Here is a 21,361-nt window from a genome sequence, read left to right as displayed (position 1 = left end):
TTGGTTTTTCACGCGTCCATCATCGTCTGGCCTCAACCTAATTGGTTGAAGTTGCGCTCGTTCGTTGCTAGGATACACTACAACGCTACAACTTATTTCTTCTTCATATTCTCAAAATTATTTTTAAATAATTACATACATAGTATTTATTATTTATAAAAAGTTACAATTAATAGTTTGTGGGTTTCTTTATTGCTCATTTCAAGCAAAACAAGCTTTGTGCGCTCGTTTGCCTTCTTTGGTCCTTCTAGGTCACCGTACACCACGGTCAGCGTGACTGTCAAGGTGGGCGGCGCAACAGAAAGCTTGTAAGTTAAGTTTTAGCTGGTGTCAAAACATTATAACGTTTCTGACATGAAGATTATAACTGTGATTGGCAGGTGAGCGAGATAACAATGTATTTTGCGTTGTAAAATGATGCAACAGTGCTAGCCCTGACCTATATTCATGAAGGTGAAACGAAAGTTGCTTTGTTGAATGAAAAACTGGTTGAAAGCTGTAGTTTGCAGTATCAGTGCATGTAATTTTATTTTGGTGACTGCATTGTGTGCATCATACTGTTGCTCACGACATAAACAGGACTGTTCTGAATGAACGCTTGTCTTGTGTTTTCAGTCAGAATGAATTTGTGAATAATCCTGTTTATTACAGACACGTTATAAACCTTCACGACAGCGTGAAGGTTTATAGCTGTGTGATTTTAGAGGCTTTAAATTGAACCTGTCTTCTGAACCCTGTTCATTAAACATGGCAGTGCCTCTGAAGTGACCTCTCTTAAACTTGCAAAGCAAGCACTGAACCTCACAGTTCTTCACTTATGTTGCCATACGTTTTAGGGGGTAATCTTTGTGTGTTAACATTGCAATAATATTCAGATGGATGGCGAAGGGATTGAGAAAACATTCACAGTGGATTTACACTTCACTTCTGGTTACATGTCAAAACATGACAGGAAGACAGGAAAATGAAGCTGGTGTCAGCAAGCAGACAGGCACACTGTCAGCACTTTACTGCTGTGTGATTTTACTGGACTTTACTGAAAAACAACATTCAGCCCTTGCTTTGATTTTGTTTTTTAAGTCTGCTTATTGGGGTTTATGTTTTATGTCTGTTACCATGTGATTTTCTTCCCTAGTGGGCTGATAGGCCGCTCCTGGGCTATGTTGTTTGTCAGTGGAGGCTACAATGTGAAGATCTATGACAACCAACCAGGACAGTCTACCAAGGCCATCACAGAGATCAAGTGAGTTCTACTGCTCAACTTAAAGACCCATCTGGGTTACACAGACAAACTTCTTCAGTCTTAACTGCATTATTATACCTCTATCGTCAACAGAAATTTGTTTTTAACCCAGATGTAATTCTAAGTAAAAACAAAAAAACACACACACACACACACACACACACACACACACACACACACATATATATATATATATATATATATATATATATATATATATATATATATATATATATATATCATCAAAAATATAAAAATATACATTACAGAAGCTAAACTATTGTCTGGTGCCTGCAAAACCTAAAGGAAACATTGACACTAAGGGCTTCTCTGCCCTGATGAGTTAGAGACAGTCTGTCTAAAATGTAACCTGTTCTTCCTTTCAGTGCTTACAGAGAAGACATATATGAATACCCCATGATCAGCAGTTGGCTCCTACTGTGAGCACATACGAATAAACACATGTTCACAGCCTGGCTATTAGTGGTTAAACATTACTGTGGAATGACGCTGAGTTTTTAATGAAAGTGCTGTAGAAAGTCACAGTGCCTTAAGCTATAAAAACCTTAATACCTTAATCTCTATACCAGTATTTCATGAATGTAACTCTCCCTCTAAGTACATGCTCAATTGTATTAGCACATCTGAGAATTAAGTAAATGGTAAATGGCCTGTATTTGTATAGCGCTTTACTAAAGCAGTCATTCACACATTCACACACTGGTGATGGCAGCTACATTGTAGCCACAGCCACCCTGGGTCACACTGACAGAGGTGAGGCTGCCGGACACTGGCGCCACCGGGCCCTCTGACCACCACCAGTAGGCAACGGGTGAAGTGTCTTGCCCAAGGACACAACGACCGAGAGTGTCCGAGCCGGGGCTCGAACCGGCAACCTTCCGAATACAAGACGAACTCCCAACTCTTGAGCCACGATTGCCCCCTAAGTACATGCCACTACCTATCACTCAGCCCGTTGGAGACGTATTTGTTTATATGAACAGTAGAGGGTGTCATTGAATTAAATTTCAGGGGCCCTTTGTGAGTGATTTCCTGCTGAACAAGCTAGACTGCTCTCTGTTGTGTGCCCTGTTTTCATAAACCGTCACTTAGTCTAAATTACTTTAATTTTTTTTCAAAGGAAGATATCTTCCTGACTCATGTGATACAGTGTTATGTAACTGCCACATTCTGTAACATATTAAGAGAAGAGTTGAGTAAGAGCAAAAAGGTGGTGGTATGTACTCCACACCTTAAAAGTGTCATCACTGTTACTGTTAAGACAGCGTAACAGGATTTGCAGCAGACTACACGCTCTCCTTTGAAACCTGCACCTCATTTTAGGTTGTCAGACCGATCTATAAACCAGAATATTTATTGTTTTATTATTCTTTTCTGCACTAAAGGCCAAAGTAAAAAACATATGCCTCGTTAGAGAAATTTGCACAATACTCCAATACAATGCATACTTTCATACAGTCGGTGAAGTTGGTGACATACTCTACCCCCACTGAAACTGTGCTGAGTGTCTGAATCTTCTTTGCTGAGATGGAAATGTGTACAGAGCAGACACTTTAGAATCTCTAGCTTCTTTGTAGCAGCATCCATATTTGAAGCATTGTCTGCTTTGTGTTATATTAGAACCACTTCTTTTGGCTGATAATAACACACCTAACACATCTGTTCATTTCTTCCAAAGTCTTCATTCTACTACTACTTATATAATAAGCCTGTGGTAGTGATTCTTTTCAAATTGAAAATGTCATGATAGAGGGCAGTTTGTTCATGCATTATGTGTGTGTGTGTGTTAACTGCAGTTTCTGTCCCTCAGGAAACAGCTGGTGGAGCTGGAGGAAGCCCACATGCTGCGAGGGGAGCTGTCTGCTGCGCAGCAACTTGCCCTTCTCAGCAGTTATGATGACCTGTCTCAGGCACTGGATGGAGCCTTCTTTGTGCAGGTAACACAGACCGCTGACAGAACAAATACATGCTGTTATATCTCGTTGGCCTAAATCGTAAAACCAGTGGAAACAACATTGCTCTCTGGTGATTTGTTTATTTTTTCGTTAACCACTTGCTCCGTCACACACGTACGGACATTTGTTTTGTGGATGTTGGCAGACTTTGATGAAACACGGGGCTTCTCTTCACTGTGGTGTGGGTCTTTTCAAAAGTATGTGGTGTGCGACTCAGTGGAAACACTAGTTTTTGTTCATTTATTGGTTCACATAGTTTAAACAAAGCAGCATTAAAGGAATGGTTACTTCACTCTCAGGTCAATACGTTCTGGCTTTGTTATTACACATTTACCCCCCAAGGAGGGGCAGCATAATTTCATTTGACATATTCCGTGACATTCTCACATCACATTTTGAACTTAGACTAATATCCCTAATCCCTGTCGTACATAGGGTTGTGATATCATACAGTAATATGGAGATGTTTTGCATAATAACACTTCAGTTCCTTCAGTTGCTTAACACGTGAATTCCAAACTTTTTTGTTTCTCTTCATTTACTAGGATAGCTTCATAGTATATCAGTGGTCAGTACATTACTGGGTAAAAAAACTAATGCATTTACTTGTCCTTATGGGTAAATGTGATTGCATTGTGATTTCAGAGTCACCTGAGATTTGTATACACCACATAAAAATAACTGCATCAACATAAGACACAAAGCACACACTGTATACAGACACCTTTACTCTTCTTCTTGGATCTTAAGGATGACTGTGGCCAGAACAGTTAGGCAACCTGTGTGTTGCTTGTGTTCAGAAGTTTGATGGCTTGGGAAGTAAAAGACAGTTTGGACCTGTTTTATGGGGGAACATTAGCACCATGCAGGTTTTAGTAGTTCAGTGGAGGAGTCAAATCCTCATATCACTCACAGTATTTGCCTTGCTCCATAAATAGTCCCGATAAATGCTTGCTGAGCTTGGTAATGCAGTTCCCGACATCTTACTAGAAATTGTTACTGTCCTTCTAATTGCTTGTTTTCTGCACCTCAGAAGCATTTTAGAATCCACCTTAAAGGATAAAATGTCCTCAAAAATATGTTCTGTGCTGTCTCTCACTACACAAGCAGTCAGTCCAAGAGTTGCATTTCAGTCTGCCAGCAAACATAACTCCAAGGTACTTGTATTCAGTCGACTTTCCACTAATAAAGGTGGGCAAGGATGATGGTAGATTTTGAAAGTGAGACTGGCTGGCCCTCTCTCAGCATGAAGAACATGGAGCCTCTATATAGAGGCACAGCTAGGAGGAGGAGAAGATGATGATTATGATGGTTGTTATGAGGTCAAGCCCTCTGAGCAGCTACTGTCAGTCCATCAGTGTGTGAACTGATTCTAATGGCAGCATGCACATATAGAGTACATGTCTGTCATAAAGGAGGTAAAACCGAGGTATAAATTTTTAACTCTAGGGATGATGAATATAATGAACCTGTCAAAAAATGAGTACTGAGAGTTCACACTAGTTTCTCTCTTTATTCGCGGTTCAGTAGCAAGGAATGTTTTAATGTTTGTTAAGCAACTCGTTTAACCTGATGGCTAAGTGGTTAGAGGACATATCACACACTCTTTCATGCTTTTAGCTACAAATTCATGGTTGGACACCAAGCTGGCTGGTTCTTTGCTGCGTGTCATTTCCCTGCGCTGCTAACTCACACTTTCTGTCTGTCACCAAAGGCAAAGTCATAGAAATATAATGGCTTAATATAATTGCAATAAAGGAATATGAACTGAGTAATATTGATTACTCATTTAAAAATAGCCCAGAATTAATCTGTTATTTATTACAGATTTAGTTGTTTACCTTGAATCAGAGCAGCTTTCTCAATGTGACCATAAGAATTTAGTCATTTGACCAAAGTAAAATGCTTTCTAAAAACCTTGAACATTTCAGAACTCATACGTTTTATAATCTGTTGAGTTTTCCTCTTTCCTCCTGCATTGTTTGTCTTCGTTGCGTCACGATGCTCACCTCAGCCAGTCGAGTCTGATGGCTATGCTCCCTGAGCCTTGCTGTCAAAAAGAGACTTTTGATTTGTTTTTTTTCTTTTGTTCATTTCTGTAAAAATGTTCTTGAAGGAAATTGTTGAGACATCTACCATACAATGCAAAATGCTTCTAGATTCTTGCTGTTATTGCTATTATAAATTGTAAAGTGGAGCTTTCCTTTGACAAGAAAGTCAGATGGAGTTTGTTATAAGAAGTGTTGTCGTACTAATGAAAGACGTTTCATTAAAAATCACTCATCTATGTCAAATTATAAATGAGCACAAACACACAATCAACTGTGCTTATCTAAACACAGTCACAGTCACTTAAAATACAGTATGAAGTCAACCTTTTATGCCAGAAAAATGCTCGCCAGCTAGAAACTGCTAAAGTAGACAATGGAGCTCTTCTTCACAGTAGATGTGATCAGAGTGCACAGAGGCAGGTAGAGTCAAATAAAATCAATACTCACTGCGCTGAGTTCCTTCCAACAAGGAACAATTGTGGACTCAGGAACAGGGAAATGCTGCATAGAAATATGCAGTTTCCCGAGAGCACCGTTAGGTACATACGTCCTGATAGCATGACATCATCTGACCACCTGTAAGTTTCACTCTACTATTGATCTGGGAGAATATTTACGGGAGGCTTTATTAGTCACTTGGCTACAGATCAGTAACTTGCCTGTTTTCTGACGATTAGTGTAAGGCTTGGTGGAGCAGTGGGAGCAGACGTGAAGGGCGCTTAAGCACTTAAGCTGTCCAGATTTCTTTATATGTTCCTTTCATGCACAGAAATAGGTTAGTGTGGCTTGTTTACAATGAAGTTTGGCCAGAACTGAAGAAAACTTGAGCTTTGAGAAAGATGCAGAACTGGAGACAAATGATAATGGGAATAGTCCAACTTACAGATGACTAGAAAGAGCTACTTTTGGCTGCTCCCTTATTCCCAAAGGTTTCGTCAGAGGAGGTAGTTCTTCATGTTTGATTTAGCAGATTTTTACAACCAGATGCTATCCTGACACAACGCCACAGGGATTTGTGTCTCTGTCAGGGGTCATACTGGAGGTCTTTTCCACATCAGGAAATGCCAAGTATTCACTTATTGGTGTTTCTTATTAGTATAAGTTAACATTTACACACATGAGCCTGACCTGTCATGAGCGTCCATTCTATTTAAGGAAACTGAGGTTTGAGGCCTGTGCTGTTCCTAGGACTCAACTCTGTTAAAAGACTCTGATGTTGTGCCTGGAATCACTCTTTCAGTTTGGGGGTTACAGCTCCCAACTCCTGTTGCCACTGGGACCACTTTGGACTTTAACAACTAAACTAAACTAAAAAACAAACTAAAAAAAATTATATTGTCATTAGAATTAGTGTAGATTAGGTTATTGCTTGTGTTTTAGCACAAATCCTTTTAGCAGAGCCTTTCATTATAATGCGTATATGTGAGGTATACTGAGGTTGTTCAGCCAGTTTTTGCAGTTTTGCGTCCAGGATGAGAAAGATTGCAAATGAAGAGTACCGATTTTGAGAGTCACACCTTTTCATCACTGTGAAGTGACGTTAAGCAGGTAGTTTAAGAGCCAAACTGGTTTAATTTCCGTGTTTAAGGTGTTAACTGCATGACTTTTAACACATTTCCCTGAGTACATTCCCCAAAGCTGTGGACAGTGGTAGATTCAAGTTTAACACTAAGAAACAAATATTAAATGTTTCTTTATTGTTATGATGGTTTTGTCTTTGCTATTGTCAAAGAAAGGTTGACATCAGAAATTACAGAGTCAAAGCAGCAGTTCATCCAAATTATAGAAATTAATAGCTGTAATAAATAATTTGATTGTTGCTATGACTACATGTTCCATATTCAGTGGGATGCTTCACTGACTTTGGGTTGAGATAATGTTTACTTATAGCATTATAGAAAATAATATTTGGCTTTCACACCTTACCTGCGTTTATGTATTTTTTTGTTTTCCCAGGAATGTGTATTTGAGCAGCTGGAGGTAAAGCAAAGCATCTTCCATGACATGGAGCGTTTTGTGGGAAAAGACGTCATCCTGAGCAGCTCCACGTCCTGCCTAGTGCCCAGCAAAGTCTTTTCTAAAGTCCAGAATAGGAGTCGCTGCCTCGTCTCTCATCCGGTTAGTACTTCATATGCTCAGGCATTTCCAGGTACTGTGGTGTAAACTGTACACAGTGTGTTAACCTGCACGCCAGCCCATAATTCATCATCAGTCATCTACAGCCAGGTCTGTAAGTTTCCTCACAGTGATATGGTGCACAAACTCAGTGAGCTTGAAATGAAGCAATTAAAATGCATTAATCATTACATACTTATTTTGTAATCCCTCCATTTTTACAGGCTCAAAAGTAATTGAGTGTGTAAATCATGAGCCCATTCATTGGCACGTGACTTGTTTTATGATTATGTTATGACAAATTAAGGAGATAAAAGGAATAGACCAAGAGTCCAAGTGTTGAATGAGTATGTGGTTGATGCTCAGTGGTGCTCTCAGTAAGGAGTCCAAAGACATGTCGATGCAAGTGAAGGAGGCCAACATTAAGCTAATAATCCCACTTCTCAGAGAAAAAGAAAAAGCTTTAGGAGTGGTAAAAAAAAACAATCTTAAACATTTTTAAAAAGAAGAAATCCTCTGACCAGCTCTGTAAAACAAAAGGCCCGAAAGAACATGTAGAAAACTTCAAGGGGATGATGACAGAATTTTTTCCATGATTAAGACAAAAACTTTCACACAACTAGCTAAGGCAAGAAAAAATCTCAAGTATCTTTGTCAAAAGCAAGAGAGGCCTTAATGAATGTAAATACAGTGGATTTACAGCAAGAGATAATGAAAAACCACTGTTTACGCTCAAGAAGACCACTTTAAACTTTGCCTAATAGTCTCTAATAAAGCCAGACTAGTTCTAGAAAAAGATTCTTTGAACCGATAAAACCAAGATTAACTAGTAGAAGAACAAAGGGAAGTGCATGAGGAAGGGAAGGCACAAATCATGATCCACACCATACCACATGATCTGGCAGGCATGGTGAAGGCCTGTGAATGCAAGCTACTGATTATTTCACAGTGGAACAAGTTAAATTTCAGTAAAGCTAAACAAAGAGATCTAGTTCGGTTGAATATGAGATTGGCAAAATCCAATTCACAAGGGATCACTCTGCATTTCTGATGAAACAGAGAAACTGAACAAACTTAATTACAAGTGGAGATGTAGCACAATGCAGGATTTTTCAGCAATAATCAACATTTTGAATGATCAATGCCAAATATGTATATAAGGACAGTTTTATAATTCAGATTTAAAATGGCACAAAATCACAACAACAGTCACATCAATACACTTTGAAAACCCCAACAATAAGGCAACCCTATGAGCAAGCACCTGGCAACAGTGGGAAGGAAAAACACCCTTTTAACAGAAAACAACCCCATGCAGAACCAGGCTCAGGGAGGAAGACACACTATAGAAGAAAGCCAAGTGAGCTGACAGCCATGAACTACATGAACCACACAGGGTCAATTGTGTGTTGACTGTCTGATAAATAGATTACCTTAACAGGGGTCAGGGTCATGACAGAAAAGAGGGAGAAGTTTGCGAACGAGGTTCGATTACTGAAGAGAAGCAGGGAAATGATGAGAGATTGAGACAGAGAAAAAACACTTTTGAACTGGGAAACGAAGGGATTTCATTGTGAAAAATGTGTGTAATTGCTAAATGGTTATGAAAGTATTTTTATTAGCCTTCTGACGTCTGACTTGTGATTGGTGACGAGGCTAACTCTGATTCTGTGTTTGGGAGAAAAACAAGAAGAACTTTCTTGTGGGAAAAAAGAAAATAGTTTTTTTTATGTGTGTCAGTTAAAATTATTTAGTTTGTTTCCTGATTGCCAAGAGAATAAGTTGGAGAACAATAAAAAAAAAACATACTTTCACAACAAAGGCTTGGGATCAGGATAATTACCAGTGACGAGTTAGACCTCACAGTTTTGAAATCCCTTCACCTAAAGCTGAAAGTCTAGACTTCAGTCACACCTTCTTTTGCTCCCATACTGAGGCAGATTTGTGAGTTTCCATTGAAGTACTAATGGATCTGGTTATATTTACAGGCTATCCCAACCACAATCAATCAATCAATCAAAGTAAATGCATCACAACAAATTTCGCTTACAGTATACTATGAATAGCCAAACACATTAATGGGTCAGAACAGCTGAGCACTTTTGTTTATACAAAACATTGCACAAGGATTACATTAGACTTACATTTAGTTTATCCATGCAGAGTGTTTCTGTTTAGACCTGACCGTACTCCACAACATACTAGTGACATCTGTTTACAAAAACATTGAATGCTTTTGTTATGACTGGTTTATGATATGAGCACGCTACCAACAACATGACCTAACTGATGGAGGTAAACATGGTTCACCTGAACTCATGAGCCAGATGGACTTGTTTATAATTTTTATCTTCTAGCTGTTTCTCTCCCTGCGTTTCTTCTGCTTGCTCATGTGCTGTGGCAATGATGTTTTGAGGATATCAGTAAATCAAGCATGTATATCATGAGCTTTTCTAAATCATCAGTGGTGGAACTGTATCACTGTAGATGATTGCCTTCAGTGTATAAAAAGCCTTTTATGATCATTTTTGTCTCTCTAGATTGGAAAATATGAAAGCTGATTGTTTTGTGGTTGCTTTGAGCCAAAAAAATTAAAGGATTTCTAAAATTTCTGTAAAGACGAGTGGTCCAAAATCCCTCCTGAGATGTGTGCAAACCTGGTAACCAACCACACGAAACCTCTTACCACTGTACTCGCTAAGAAGGGCTGGCTAGTTCTAAGTCATGCTTTGCTTGGGGATCAAATTGTTATTTCACTCAATGACATTCAAATAAATTTACAATTTTTGTGTAAATTGAGCATTAAAAACAAACATAAAAATTAGAGATTGTTCAGTTTGCTATACGTGAGTAAACATGATATGCCCATCTTTAGACTAACCTTTGAATGCTACAGGTTTTGCTGTTGGAAAGCGGTGAGGTGGCTGCTTTTTAAATAACTTGTTATCATTGCCTAAAACAAGCTGGTGGTAAATGGAAGCAGCCAAACACATAGACTTTCTAGATATTTAAACTATGCAAACAGGTGGTTTGATGAAGCACTTTTGTTTCTGTAAATGCTGACTTTAAGAAAAAAGTGAGGGTCAATTAAAGGTCAATTTGCTTCACAGGTGGTGGAAGCTGGTGGAAACACCACCACTGGTGTAAACGGGCCAGATGGGGAGCTGTATAACCTATAGTTTACCACCGTGCTTAATTTCTGTCTCAATAAACATTTTTGCTGTCCTTAATGTGTCTAATCATTATCATCATTTTAGATTGTCAGTCTTAAAGCTGTAATGAGGATAGCGTACACTGTAGTAAGCTAACACCGTATCGAAGTGCTCTGTCATGCACTGAGATGATACTTTCACTGTTGGAGGACGATGATGAGGCAAAATCAACAGTTGAGTGTCCAGCTTTGTTTGTTAGTACTGCTTTCCTGAAAATTGTTACTTAAGAACAGATCCTACATATAAGTGAAGTAAACACAACATAATATGTGTTTGTTTTGCTCTCCCCAGGTAAACCCACCCTACTATGTAAAACTGGTGGAGCTGGTACCTCACCCAGAGACAGCAGCAGCCGTTATGGACACCACCCATGCTCTGATGACCAAGGTACAAATCTTACACAAAAGATTACACATTTCTGGGCCCAGTTATGCCTGAACTTGTTGGACAGATTTCAAAAGAAATCAGAATAACCAGTGGATTAAGAGCACGAGGAAGCCAAACCCCATGCTATGATTAGGAGACCAATACTGCTGTCATACTATGTATTAAGTGCTGGTGATAAGCCTAGCTCCTAGCTTTCTTTTCACATTAGTTTGACGTTGTTCTGGCCATTTTCAGTATTTGACAGTGTGTCACAGTCTCGAGTACAGCTGCTACACCACAAATCTTAACAAACAGTTTGTGATCATGTGAATGATTACATACTTTATTCCAAGCAAGTCTCAACAAGCTTGTTTTCTTAACATGAACAACCAGTGGCTTCCTGCAACTACTAAGCTTCATGAATGAAGCTGTATTATTCATAATTGTCTTGTAGGATCTTTTGCTGCGCTTGGCTTGACTTAACTGATTTCTCCTGACGCAGGTTGGCCAGGCACCTGTCCTTCTGAAAAAAGAGATCGATGGCTTTGCCCTAAACAGAGTTCAAGCCGCCATTATTGCAGAGTCATGGAGACTAGTTCAGGTTAGTGTTTTCTGGGCATGTGGGTGGGGAGTTGTGTTGAGGAGCCAGTTTTTCAAAGCACTACCAACTTCAAGCAAGGTTAGTCATGAATATGCTTTCATAACCTTTGTGTTCAAATGCAAGAAAATGCTCATAAATATATGACACTAACTGAATCTCCAACAAAAAAACCCTCATTGCTTTACTGCTGCATTGCTAAAGCTGACTTCTAGGTCATAATGACGAGTGTTTTTACTTGTTTTTACCTCTGGACAGGAGCGCCTCAGTCTCAGTCAGGTTTCATGTGGCTGCTGATGGTTTTGTAATAGAGGCAGGAAAGAGGAAGCCCTTGTCAGCTCACCTCTTTTATTATGTCCACAGTCTCCCTCTAAAAAGGAGCACAATGAGACTAAATGAGCTTTAGCCTCTGATGACAGGCACTATTACGTGGTCACTCACTGAGGAAAAAGCTTGAATGATAATGAGAGCGATGGGAATGGTGACAATCACGGCTGATGGAATGTTAACTTGAGACGTATACTGTGTTACCCGAACTGAATTCCCATGAAGAGTTTGATGTTGGCTTCAAATATAGAACCACAGACATCAGAAGCACCTTAAATGACCCCCTCCATTAAATAATGCAACATCAGATGCTTCCACATAGTTCTGAACTTTCACACGTCTTCCACGATTGTCTGTTCCAAGTTTCTCGCTTTTGTTTTTTATGTCAGTGACTGTTGTTGTAGTAAAGGTGTCCTTAGTAAAGGACTGAATCTGTGCTTAGATTTATATAGTGCCTTTCCAGTCTTACTCAAAGCACTTCAAATCCTGTCTCCCCCCCACCCTGGACCCCCACCAATTCGCATACCGCCGGAACAGGAGCACAGAGGATGCAGTCTCCATCGCACTGCACTCTGTCCTCTCACACCTGGACAACAACAACACCTACGCCAGAATGCTGTTTATAGACTTCAGTTCAGCATTCAATACAATCCACCCCTCACAACTCATCAGGAAACTGACAGACCTGGGCATCAGTTCCCTCATCTGCAAATGGTTACTGGACTTCCTGACCAACCGCCCCCAACATGTCCGGCTGGATAACCGCTGCTCATCTACCATCACAATGAACACCGGTGTACCACAAGGCTGTGTGATGAGCCCTTTCCTCTACTCCCTCTTCACCCACGACTGCAGACCTGCTGATGGTTCCAACACCATCATTAAGTTTGCAGATGACACCACGGTGATTGGCCTCATCAGTGACAACGATGAGGCCGCCTACAGGGAGGAGGTGGATCGTCTGGCTGAGTGGTGCGACACAAACAACCTGCTGCTTAACACCGAGAAGACCAAGGAGCTCATCGTGGACTACAGGAGGAATGCTGACCCACATCCACTCATCCACATTAAGGGGACGGCTGTGGAGCGTGTGAGCAGCTTCAAGTTCCTGGGAGTCCACATCTCCGAGGATCTCACCTGGACGACCAACTGCTCCAAGCTGGTCAAGAAGGCTCACCAGCGCCTCTTCTTCTTGAGGACTCTGAGGAAGAACCACCTGTCCTCAGACATCCTGGTGAACTTCTATCGCTGCACCATCGAGAGCATCCTGACCAACTGTATAACAGTCTGGTACGGGAACTGCTCTGCCTCGGACCGGAAGGCGTTGCAGAGGGTCGTGAAAACTGCCCAGCGCATCGCCGGAGCACCACTTCCTGCCATAAAAGACATCTACAGGAAGCGGTGTCTGAAAAGGGCTGGGAAAATCATCAAAGACCCCAGTCACCCATCACATGGACTCTTCACCCTCCTGCCCTCTGGGAGGCGCCACAGGAGCCTCCGGACTAAGACCACCAGGTACCGGAACAGCTTCTTCCCCACAGCTGTCAGACTCCTGAACTCTGCCTCCTGACATCTGACCCACGTTAAACTCATGGACTGAACATACACACACCCACAATGGACAACTGTACCCTCAAACACAATAATAACATGGACTGAACCACCACTCACAACCACTAGCACTTTATATAGCCTCTGTAGAAACTATCTACACCCTCACTTATCTTAACTGCACTACTGTATAGCTCTGTGTAAATAATCATTCTGTACATTCGATAATCTTTAATCCTACAACTGTTTACAACTTGCATAGTTCCCATTTCTGTATAGCTGTATATCCCAGATTCTGTAAAGTTATTTATTTCATTTCATATTCTGTATAGTTTTTCATATTTATATCCTGTTCATATCCTGTACATAGCTTGTACTCACTACAGCCTGTACATACTTATAGTTATAGAATATTCACAACATACTTCATACCGTGTACATTATAACATACCATAATAGACCCATTTCTGTAATATACTCACATATCTATATTATTGCTAATATATATTGTAATATATCTATATCACTAAAGCACTTCTGGATGGATGCAAACTGCATTTCGTTGCCCTGTACCTGTGCATGTGCAATGACAATAAAGTTGAATTCTATTCTATTCTATTCTATTCTATTCATTCTTTGCACTTCAACTACTTTTATCTTCCTCGCTTTCAAGGCCAAGTTAGAATCACCAGTCAACCTAACATGTATGTCGTTAGACTGTTGGAGGAAATCAGAGTACCTGACAGAAGCCCACGCAGCCACAGCAATGATGACAGGGGGGTGCTAACCACTACACCACCATGCCACCCATGGCTGAAGTGACAAAATAAAACTACATTTCCCAGGGTAGATGATTTAGGTTTAAAGGTCAGTTAGATATTTACATAAAAACTGTTTTCTAGTAAAGTAAAAGCAGCTGAAGCAGGCCCGCATTAGCTAGAAAACGATGATGTCAGACAGTGTTTGAGCTGAGGAACTTAAAAAGATGCACATCAGTCATCTTGTGTTAGATCCATTAATGCAACTAAATGCAATTCAGGCTTTCACTCAAAGTGATACATGAATGACATTAGAACCGACTTCCTAAGATAGCTGTTGGGACATGTTAAGCTGTCATCAATGGAAATCAGCAGAAATTAACAGCCGCTCTGCATTGTTGCTCACAGACCTGTTCCTGACAGGTGAGTAGGCAGCATTAGCATAGATTTAAAGCTACAAACCCATTAGGAGATAATACCAGGAGACATGGCAGTAGTTACTCAACTGGTTGCAACTAAAATAAAAATGAGTTGCCATACAGCTGAAATGGGTAAAAGGAAACTGGATAATCACATTTTGCTTTGTAATAGCAGGGGATTGGATGGATTATTAAAAAGCTGGCTCAGAAAGAGCAGAAATCTATTTTAAGTTACTTGCGTGACTTTGCACATGATTCAGATTTGTACACTTGAGAAAGACGTCTCTATGACATTAATGAAGGATAAATGCATTAGGAAAAATGTCTTCTTTAGTAAATTCGTAGGACTGATCTGTCTTGTGCATTTGTATGCTCGAAAAACATCAGTTGATTGCAGTTTACTGGTAATGTAGATGAAAAAGTGTGTGCTTGTTTATTTTGAGTCTGCACGAAATTGGTTTCATTTTATGTTGTTGCCAGATATTACCAGTTATTTAAATGGGTACACTAATAGTCTGTGCAAGACTGGACTGATTGATTGATTGATTGCCTTTATTTGTCGCTTGCAGTTGACCTGCAGCGAAATTGGACCTTTCCGACCATACATACAATACACAAACATCACATTGGGGAGACAGGTCAGAACAGGCAGCATAAAGAAAACAATGAAATGCATAACACAAAAGGGCAGTCGAGAAGGAAAAAGAAACTGTGTCCAGGACGCCGCAACTCTGCGCATCCAAAGCTGATCCGCCGTCTGCATCGGATGGCAGGTGTTGGATTCGTGGAGGGGGTGTGAGTGTGTATCTGTGTCAGTGTACATGTGTGCATGCGTGTGAGGATGTGTGTCCTGTGTTCAGCCTTCAGAAAGTGTCGTTTTGCCCAATTAAGCAAATATAAACAGTCCACAGCCTACGCAGATGGCCTTGAGGAATCTGGGCGAGAGAGTCAGGGTAGAATTTTTTGTTGTTCTTGTCAACATCGTCCAGCTGGCACCGCTGAGAGGGGGGGAGCAGGTCTTAATGTCCATTACTGGTCCGGAGGTGTATCAATTTCCCGTTGAAGAGCCGTGAGCTTCTCCAAGACCTTTCACATATTGCTTCCATAGGAACAGTCTGAGTACTCACAGCCCCCCCAACGCTTCAATCATGGTGGCTAGCCTTGTGTGGTTTTGAAAAGCTGTAACTGCTTTCTTCAATTTCCGTGCCATTACTATGTTTATTTGTCATTTTTGAGGTTTTACATATCAGGAAGAGAAGCAGGCTTCATGATTTGCCTCACAACAGAGCTCGTTGTTTGTCACAGCTTTAGACTTTGAGAAGCTCTTAAGTGTTTGGATTGTTTTTCTTGCTTTTTGGTTCAGCAATGATCCAAGAGGGCCTGCAGGCAGGTAAAAACCCTTGATTGTTCAGTCATTTTTAAGCCCAAGACCGTGACACTCCCTGCTGAGAATAACGTATTCTCAGAATTAAAACCTCCAAGTCATACTTCCACGAAATGCAGCAGAAGCCACTCTTGTGCCTCTGTGCCAGCTGTATTGCAACATCTGTAACGAAGCATGTGAAGTTCATAATTTTACACAGAACTGTGGCAGCTCAGACTTGTACCTAAATGATATTCTTTATTGTGTGCACATCACCACCGTGTGAGAGGCGAATTCCCCACCTCCCCACCCCAAGGGCACCCTTAGACCTTAGCTGACAAAAATGCCACACTGCTGTTAAAGGTGTTGCTCTATGGAGGCCTATCTCCCCCCACCACTCCCCCTGACGCCCTCAGACATTGGTGCATTTTTGGTTCTTGGTGTCCAGGGCTGCGCGCTCAGGTATGCACCTGGACACTCCCGGTGGCTGCTTGTCAGGACCTGGCACCTGTGGGTCGGTCGGGCCCCTTCGGGGGGTGGGGTGCCCTCGGCCTCTGGGCCTGGGGCTCGGTCACTCTGGCACAGCTGGATGCCGGCGGAGCTCACGGGCACGTTACTGCAACCCCCTCTGGCTTCTGCTCCGCGGCTGCTGGGTGACCCCTCATTTGGGGCTCTCCTCAGCTCTTTCCGGGACAGTGGCGCGGCTGCCCCTCTGTTGGTTTTCCTTGGACTCTTGCACTCTGAGGGTTTCTGGATGTCTGGAGCCTGGATCTCCTCCATACCTGCTTCATGCCCTGGAGGACGGGGCTGTGGCTCCCCACACCCTCTAGCAGATCGTTACATGAAGGAACTGTTTGAATACAAGCGCGTTCATGCTCACAGGTTTACACACGGGTGCTCACAGACACAAACTACACCCTTTTTGGCTCCTACCTCAAAGCACACTGTGCGCTGTCGATCTTACATGCTGCACAATAATATACAATATTTAGTATTTACTGTTATATACACATGGATTATCGCGATGATGTTGTTTATTATATTGCTCTCTTTCTTGCTTCTTTTCTTTTCTTTTTTCTCTCTCAACAGGTGATCCAGGTGATTGATATATATATATATATATATATATATATATATATATATGTATGTATTTTTTGTCCCCCCACCTCTTTTTTGTTTTGTGTCCTTTATCACCGTTGATTTTTATCCCGGCTGTTTTTCCTTCCCTCCCTCTCTTTCTTTCTCCCTTTCCCTTCCCCCAGTCATGTCTGTCCCGTATGTAACAACTGAAAATAAAATGAAATGAACAATAAAAACAAAGGTCAATCAAATGGACCGATACGGTAAGGCCGGGATGGTCCACTTGGTAAAGTAAATCTGTTGGGCATCTTTCTTGGCCTTTAGACAATAATTCTGATGGCAAAGGAACCAAACGGGACAGGCGGGGGAAAAAAAGGTGTTGCTCTTGCTTTCGAAAGAGCGCCCAAAGTTTATCGCAAAGCAGCCTGTTCACAGTAACATTGTAATGAAAAACGATGCTTTCACACATCCAAAATGATTCTTGAATATCTAAATAACAACAAAGAACATCCATTCTCTTCTATTTATTCAATTCAGAGCCGCAGAGGGACTAAAGCCTATGTCACAGAAATGAAAAATAAAGCAAAATGGAATGTCCGATGTACTGAAATATATAGAAAAGGAATAATTTTTTTTTTTTTAATGTGTGTACGTGATGTGTTGGTTGTATGTTTGTTGTTTGGTTTGACATACTGCGAATCAATTTCCCATCAGGGACAATAAAGTTACCATTGACCATACCATTGACCATTGACCATTAATTTTGAATGTCTAGAAACTGAGCCTCTCAACAGCCAGCGTTTCTGTTCACATGTCGCTTTACTTTTAGACTTAACTAATTTACAGAAATGCAAAAAATAGAGAAGATAGATGCTATTTTTAGCTGTATTTATTTTGATTTTTTTCACAGCAGACTTACATACATTTTCAGTTTACACACACACACACACATACATACATATATATATTAGGGGTGCAACGATACACAAAATTCACGGTTCGGTTCGATACTTTGGTGTCACGGTTCGATATTTTTTCGATACAAAAAATGTTCATGCTTTTTTAATTTGTCATTTATTAAAATTATAAATATATATTTTAACTCAAACGTACAGTTTTTAAATTTAATGTTGCTGAAACAACAAAGGGATAAAATAATAAATCTATCTGATCGAGAAATCACTCATCTTTGGAAAAGAGAGTTTATTACAGAGGAATGGCTCTTTCCAAAATAAAAGCTATACTATACACTTCTTCTGGAGTATATTCCCATAAGGAGAATCACGTGCTAACGGCTGTCTAAATGACTCGGGTAAAGTTTGTAGCATGCGTGCTTGTTGTTTTTGTCTGCTTCCACTTGTCTTTGCACTAGGATGATGTCGGAGTAAATGTGCAGTCATATTCGTTGTGTTCCCACTAGTGCTGTCAGCGTTAATCTGAAATGACGTTAACGCCACAACACGGCAAATCTCCGTTAACGAGCTACCATGGATCGCCCTGTGCGTGGGGCTGGACGGCGTCAACACGTTAACGAGCTAACTGCGCTAACGCAGTAGTTCCCACCCATGTAATTGAGCATTGCGTGGCACATGCGACATACTGTTTTACTTTGGTCCATGACGCGCTTACCTTCAGGGTCATATTTCGCTGAAGACCAAAATAGTTCCAAATGCCAGATATGAATGAGGGTGGGGGAGGTTCAATTTGCCATGTTTTAACGAGCTTAGCTTCTGTCTTGCTAGCTTGCGCTGCGCTCAGTGGATCTGCGCTAGACAGTGCAGCCTAGGCGGAGTAGTCGAACGCAGATCCACTGAGCTCTCAACACAGACATCATCGTCAGAAGAAAAGTTGATGAAATAAATTTAAAATTTTGTATTGTTCGATACATATGCGTACCGAACCGAAAGCACTGTATCGAACGGTTCAATATCGATACGAGTATCGTTGCACCCCTAATATATATATATATATATATATATATATATATATATATATATATATATATATATATATATATATATATATATATAAAAAACACCCAGCACGCCCCTGCGTGCGGTTTATCCTTCAAGCTCGGGTCCTCTACCAGAGGCCTGGGAGCTTGAGGGTCCTGCGCAGTATCTTAGCTGTTCCCAGGACTGCGCTCTTCTGGACAGAGATCTCCGATGTTATTCCCGGGATCTGCTGGAGCCACTCGCCTAGCTTGGGAGTCACCGCACCTAGTGCTCCGATTACCACGGGGACCACCGTTACCTTCACCCTCCACATCCTCTCGAGCTCTTCTCTGAGCCCTTGGTATTTCTCCAGCTTCTCGTGTTCCTTCTTCCTGATATTGCTGTCATTCGGAACCGCTACATCGATCACTACGGCCGTCTGCTTCTGTTTGTCTACCACCACTATGTCCGGTTGGTTAGCCACCACCATTTTGTCCGTCTGTATCTGGAAGTCCCACAGGATCTTAGCTCGGTCATTCTCCACCACCCTTGGGGGCATCTCCCATTTTGACCTCGGGACTTCCAGGTTATACTCGGCACAGATGTTCCTGTACACTATGCCGGCCACTTGGTTATGGCGTTCCATGTATGCCTTGCCTGCTAGCATCTTCCACCCTGCTGTTATGTGCTGGATTGTCTCTGGGGCATCTTTACACAGCCTGCACCTGGGGTCTTGCCTGGTGTGATAGACCCCAGCCTCTATGGATCTTGTACTCAGAGCTTGTTCTTGTGCTGCCATGATTAGTGCCTCTGTGCTGTCTTTCAGTCCAGCTTTGTCCAGCCACTGGTAGGATTTCTGGATATCAGCCACCTCCTCTATCTGCCGGTGGTACATACCGTGCAGGGCCTGTCCTTCCATGATGGTTCCTCGTCTCCCTCCTCTTTCTTGGGTTTCTGCTGCCTGAGGTATTCACTGAGCACTCGGTCAGTTGGGGCCATCTTCCCAATGTATTCTTGGATGTTCCTTGTCTCATCCTGGACTGTGGTGCTGACACTCACCAGTCCCCGGCCCCCTTCCTTCCGCTTAGCGTACAGCCTCAGGGTGCTGGACTTGGGGTGAAACCCTCCATGCATGGTAAGGAGCTTTCTTGTCTTTATGTCAGTGGCTTCTATCTCCTCCTTTGGCCAGCCTATTACCCCAGCAGGGTACCTGATCACGGGCAGGGCGTAGGTGTTGATGGCCCGGATCTTGTTCTTACCATTCAGCTGACTCCTCAGGACTTGCCTGACCCTCTGCAGGTACTTGGTGGTTGCAGCCTTTCTAGCGGCCTCTTCATGGTTCCCATTTGCCTGCGGGATCCCCAGGTACTTGTAACTGTCCTCTATGTCTGCAATGTTGCCTTCTGGTAGTTCAATCCCCTCAGTTCTGACTACCTTCCCTCTCTTTGATACCATCCGACTACACTTCTCCAGTCTGAACGACATTCCAATGTCATTGCTGTATAGCCTGGTAGTGTGGATCAGTGAATCGATGTCTCGTTCACTCTTGGCATACAGCTTGATGTCATCCATGTACAGGAGGTGGCTGACAACTGCTCCGTTCCGTAGTCGGTATCCGTAGCCAGTCTTGTTAATGATCTCACTGAGGGGGTTCAGGCCTATGCAGAACAGCAGTGGGGACAGAGCATCTCCTTGGTAGATCCCGCACTTGATGGTGACTTGTGCTATGGGCTTGGAGTTGGCCTCTAGTGTTGTACGCCACATCCCCATTGAGTTCCTGATGAAGGCTCTTAGGGTCCCATTGATCTTGTACAATTCTAGGCATTCCAGTATCCAGCTGTGGGGCATTGAGTCATAGGCCTTCTTGTAATCAATCCAGGCAGTGCACAGGTTTGTCAGTCTGGTCTTGCAGTCTCGGCTGACTGTTCTGTCTACCAGTAGCTGGTGTTTTGCGCCTCTGGTATTCTTGCCAATTCCTTTCTGTGTCCCGCTCATGTATTGACCCATGTGCCTGTTCATCTTAGCCGATATGATGCCTGACAGGAGCTTCCATGTAGTACTGAGGCAGGTTATTGGTCGGTAGTTGGAGGGGGCCGGTCCCTTCTTGGGGTCCTTGGGGATCAGGACCGTCCGACCTTCGGTTAGCCATTCTGGGTGTCTCTCGTTAACTAGCAGCTGGTTCATTTGTGCTGCCAGACGCTCGTGGAGTGCAGTCAGCTTCTTCAGCCAGTAGGCGTGAACCATGTGTGGCCCTGGTGCTGTCCAACTCTTCATACTGGAGACCCTTTCTTGGATATCTGCCACTGTGATGGTTACTTGACAGCAGCTGTCAAGCACGGTGATGGAGGGCTTATTTTGCAGTCACAGT

The 21,361-nt window shown here is 42.0% G+C and overlaps 1 protein-coding gene across 2 annotated transcripts in view; it reads left to right on the top strand.

The window, feature by feature from the left end:
- Positions 1-289: 289 nt before the first annotated feature.
- Positions 290-21,361, top strand: part of cryl1 (crystallin, lambda 1) — a 29,490-nt gene continuing 8,418 nt past the window's right edge. The window contains exons 1-6 of one of the 2 annotated variants that reach the window (XM_085375025.1): positions 290-308; positions 1,136-1,243; positions 3,075-3,201; positions 7,227-7,388; positions 10,889-10,984; positions 11,466-11,564. In XM_085375025.1, coding sequence (XP_085231151.1) covers positions 1,161-1,243; positions 3,075-3,201; positions 7,227-7,388; positions 10,889-10,984; positions 11,466-11,564 — 567 coding nt within the window. In that variant the 5' untranslated portion in view covers positions 290-308; positions 1,136-1,160. Of the gene's footprint in view, positions 381-1,135; positions 1,244-3,074; positions 3,202-7,226; positions 7,389-10,888; positions 10,985-11,465; positions 11,565-21,361 lie in introns of both variants that reach the window. The other variant, XM_085375024.1, reaches the window with a different exon arrangement.

Source organism: Diplotaxodon limnothrissa, linkage group LG16 (assembly GCF_057381915.1).
Source record: "Diplotaxodon limnothrissa isolate DT_005_m linkage group LG16, D_limnothrissa_male_GT1.1, whole genome shotgun sequence".
Classification (NCBI taxonomy): domain Eukaryota; kingdom Metazoa; phylum Chordata; class Actinopteri; order Cichliformes; family Cichlidae; genus Diplotaxodon; species Diplotaxodon limnothrissa.
This window is presented reverse-complemented; position numbering and strand designations above follow the sequence as displayed.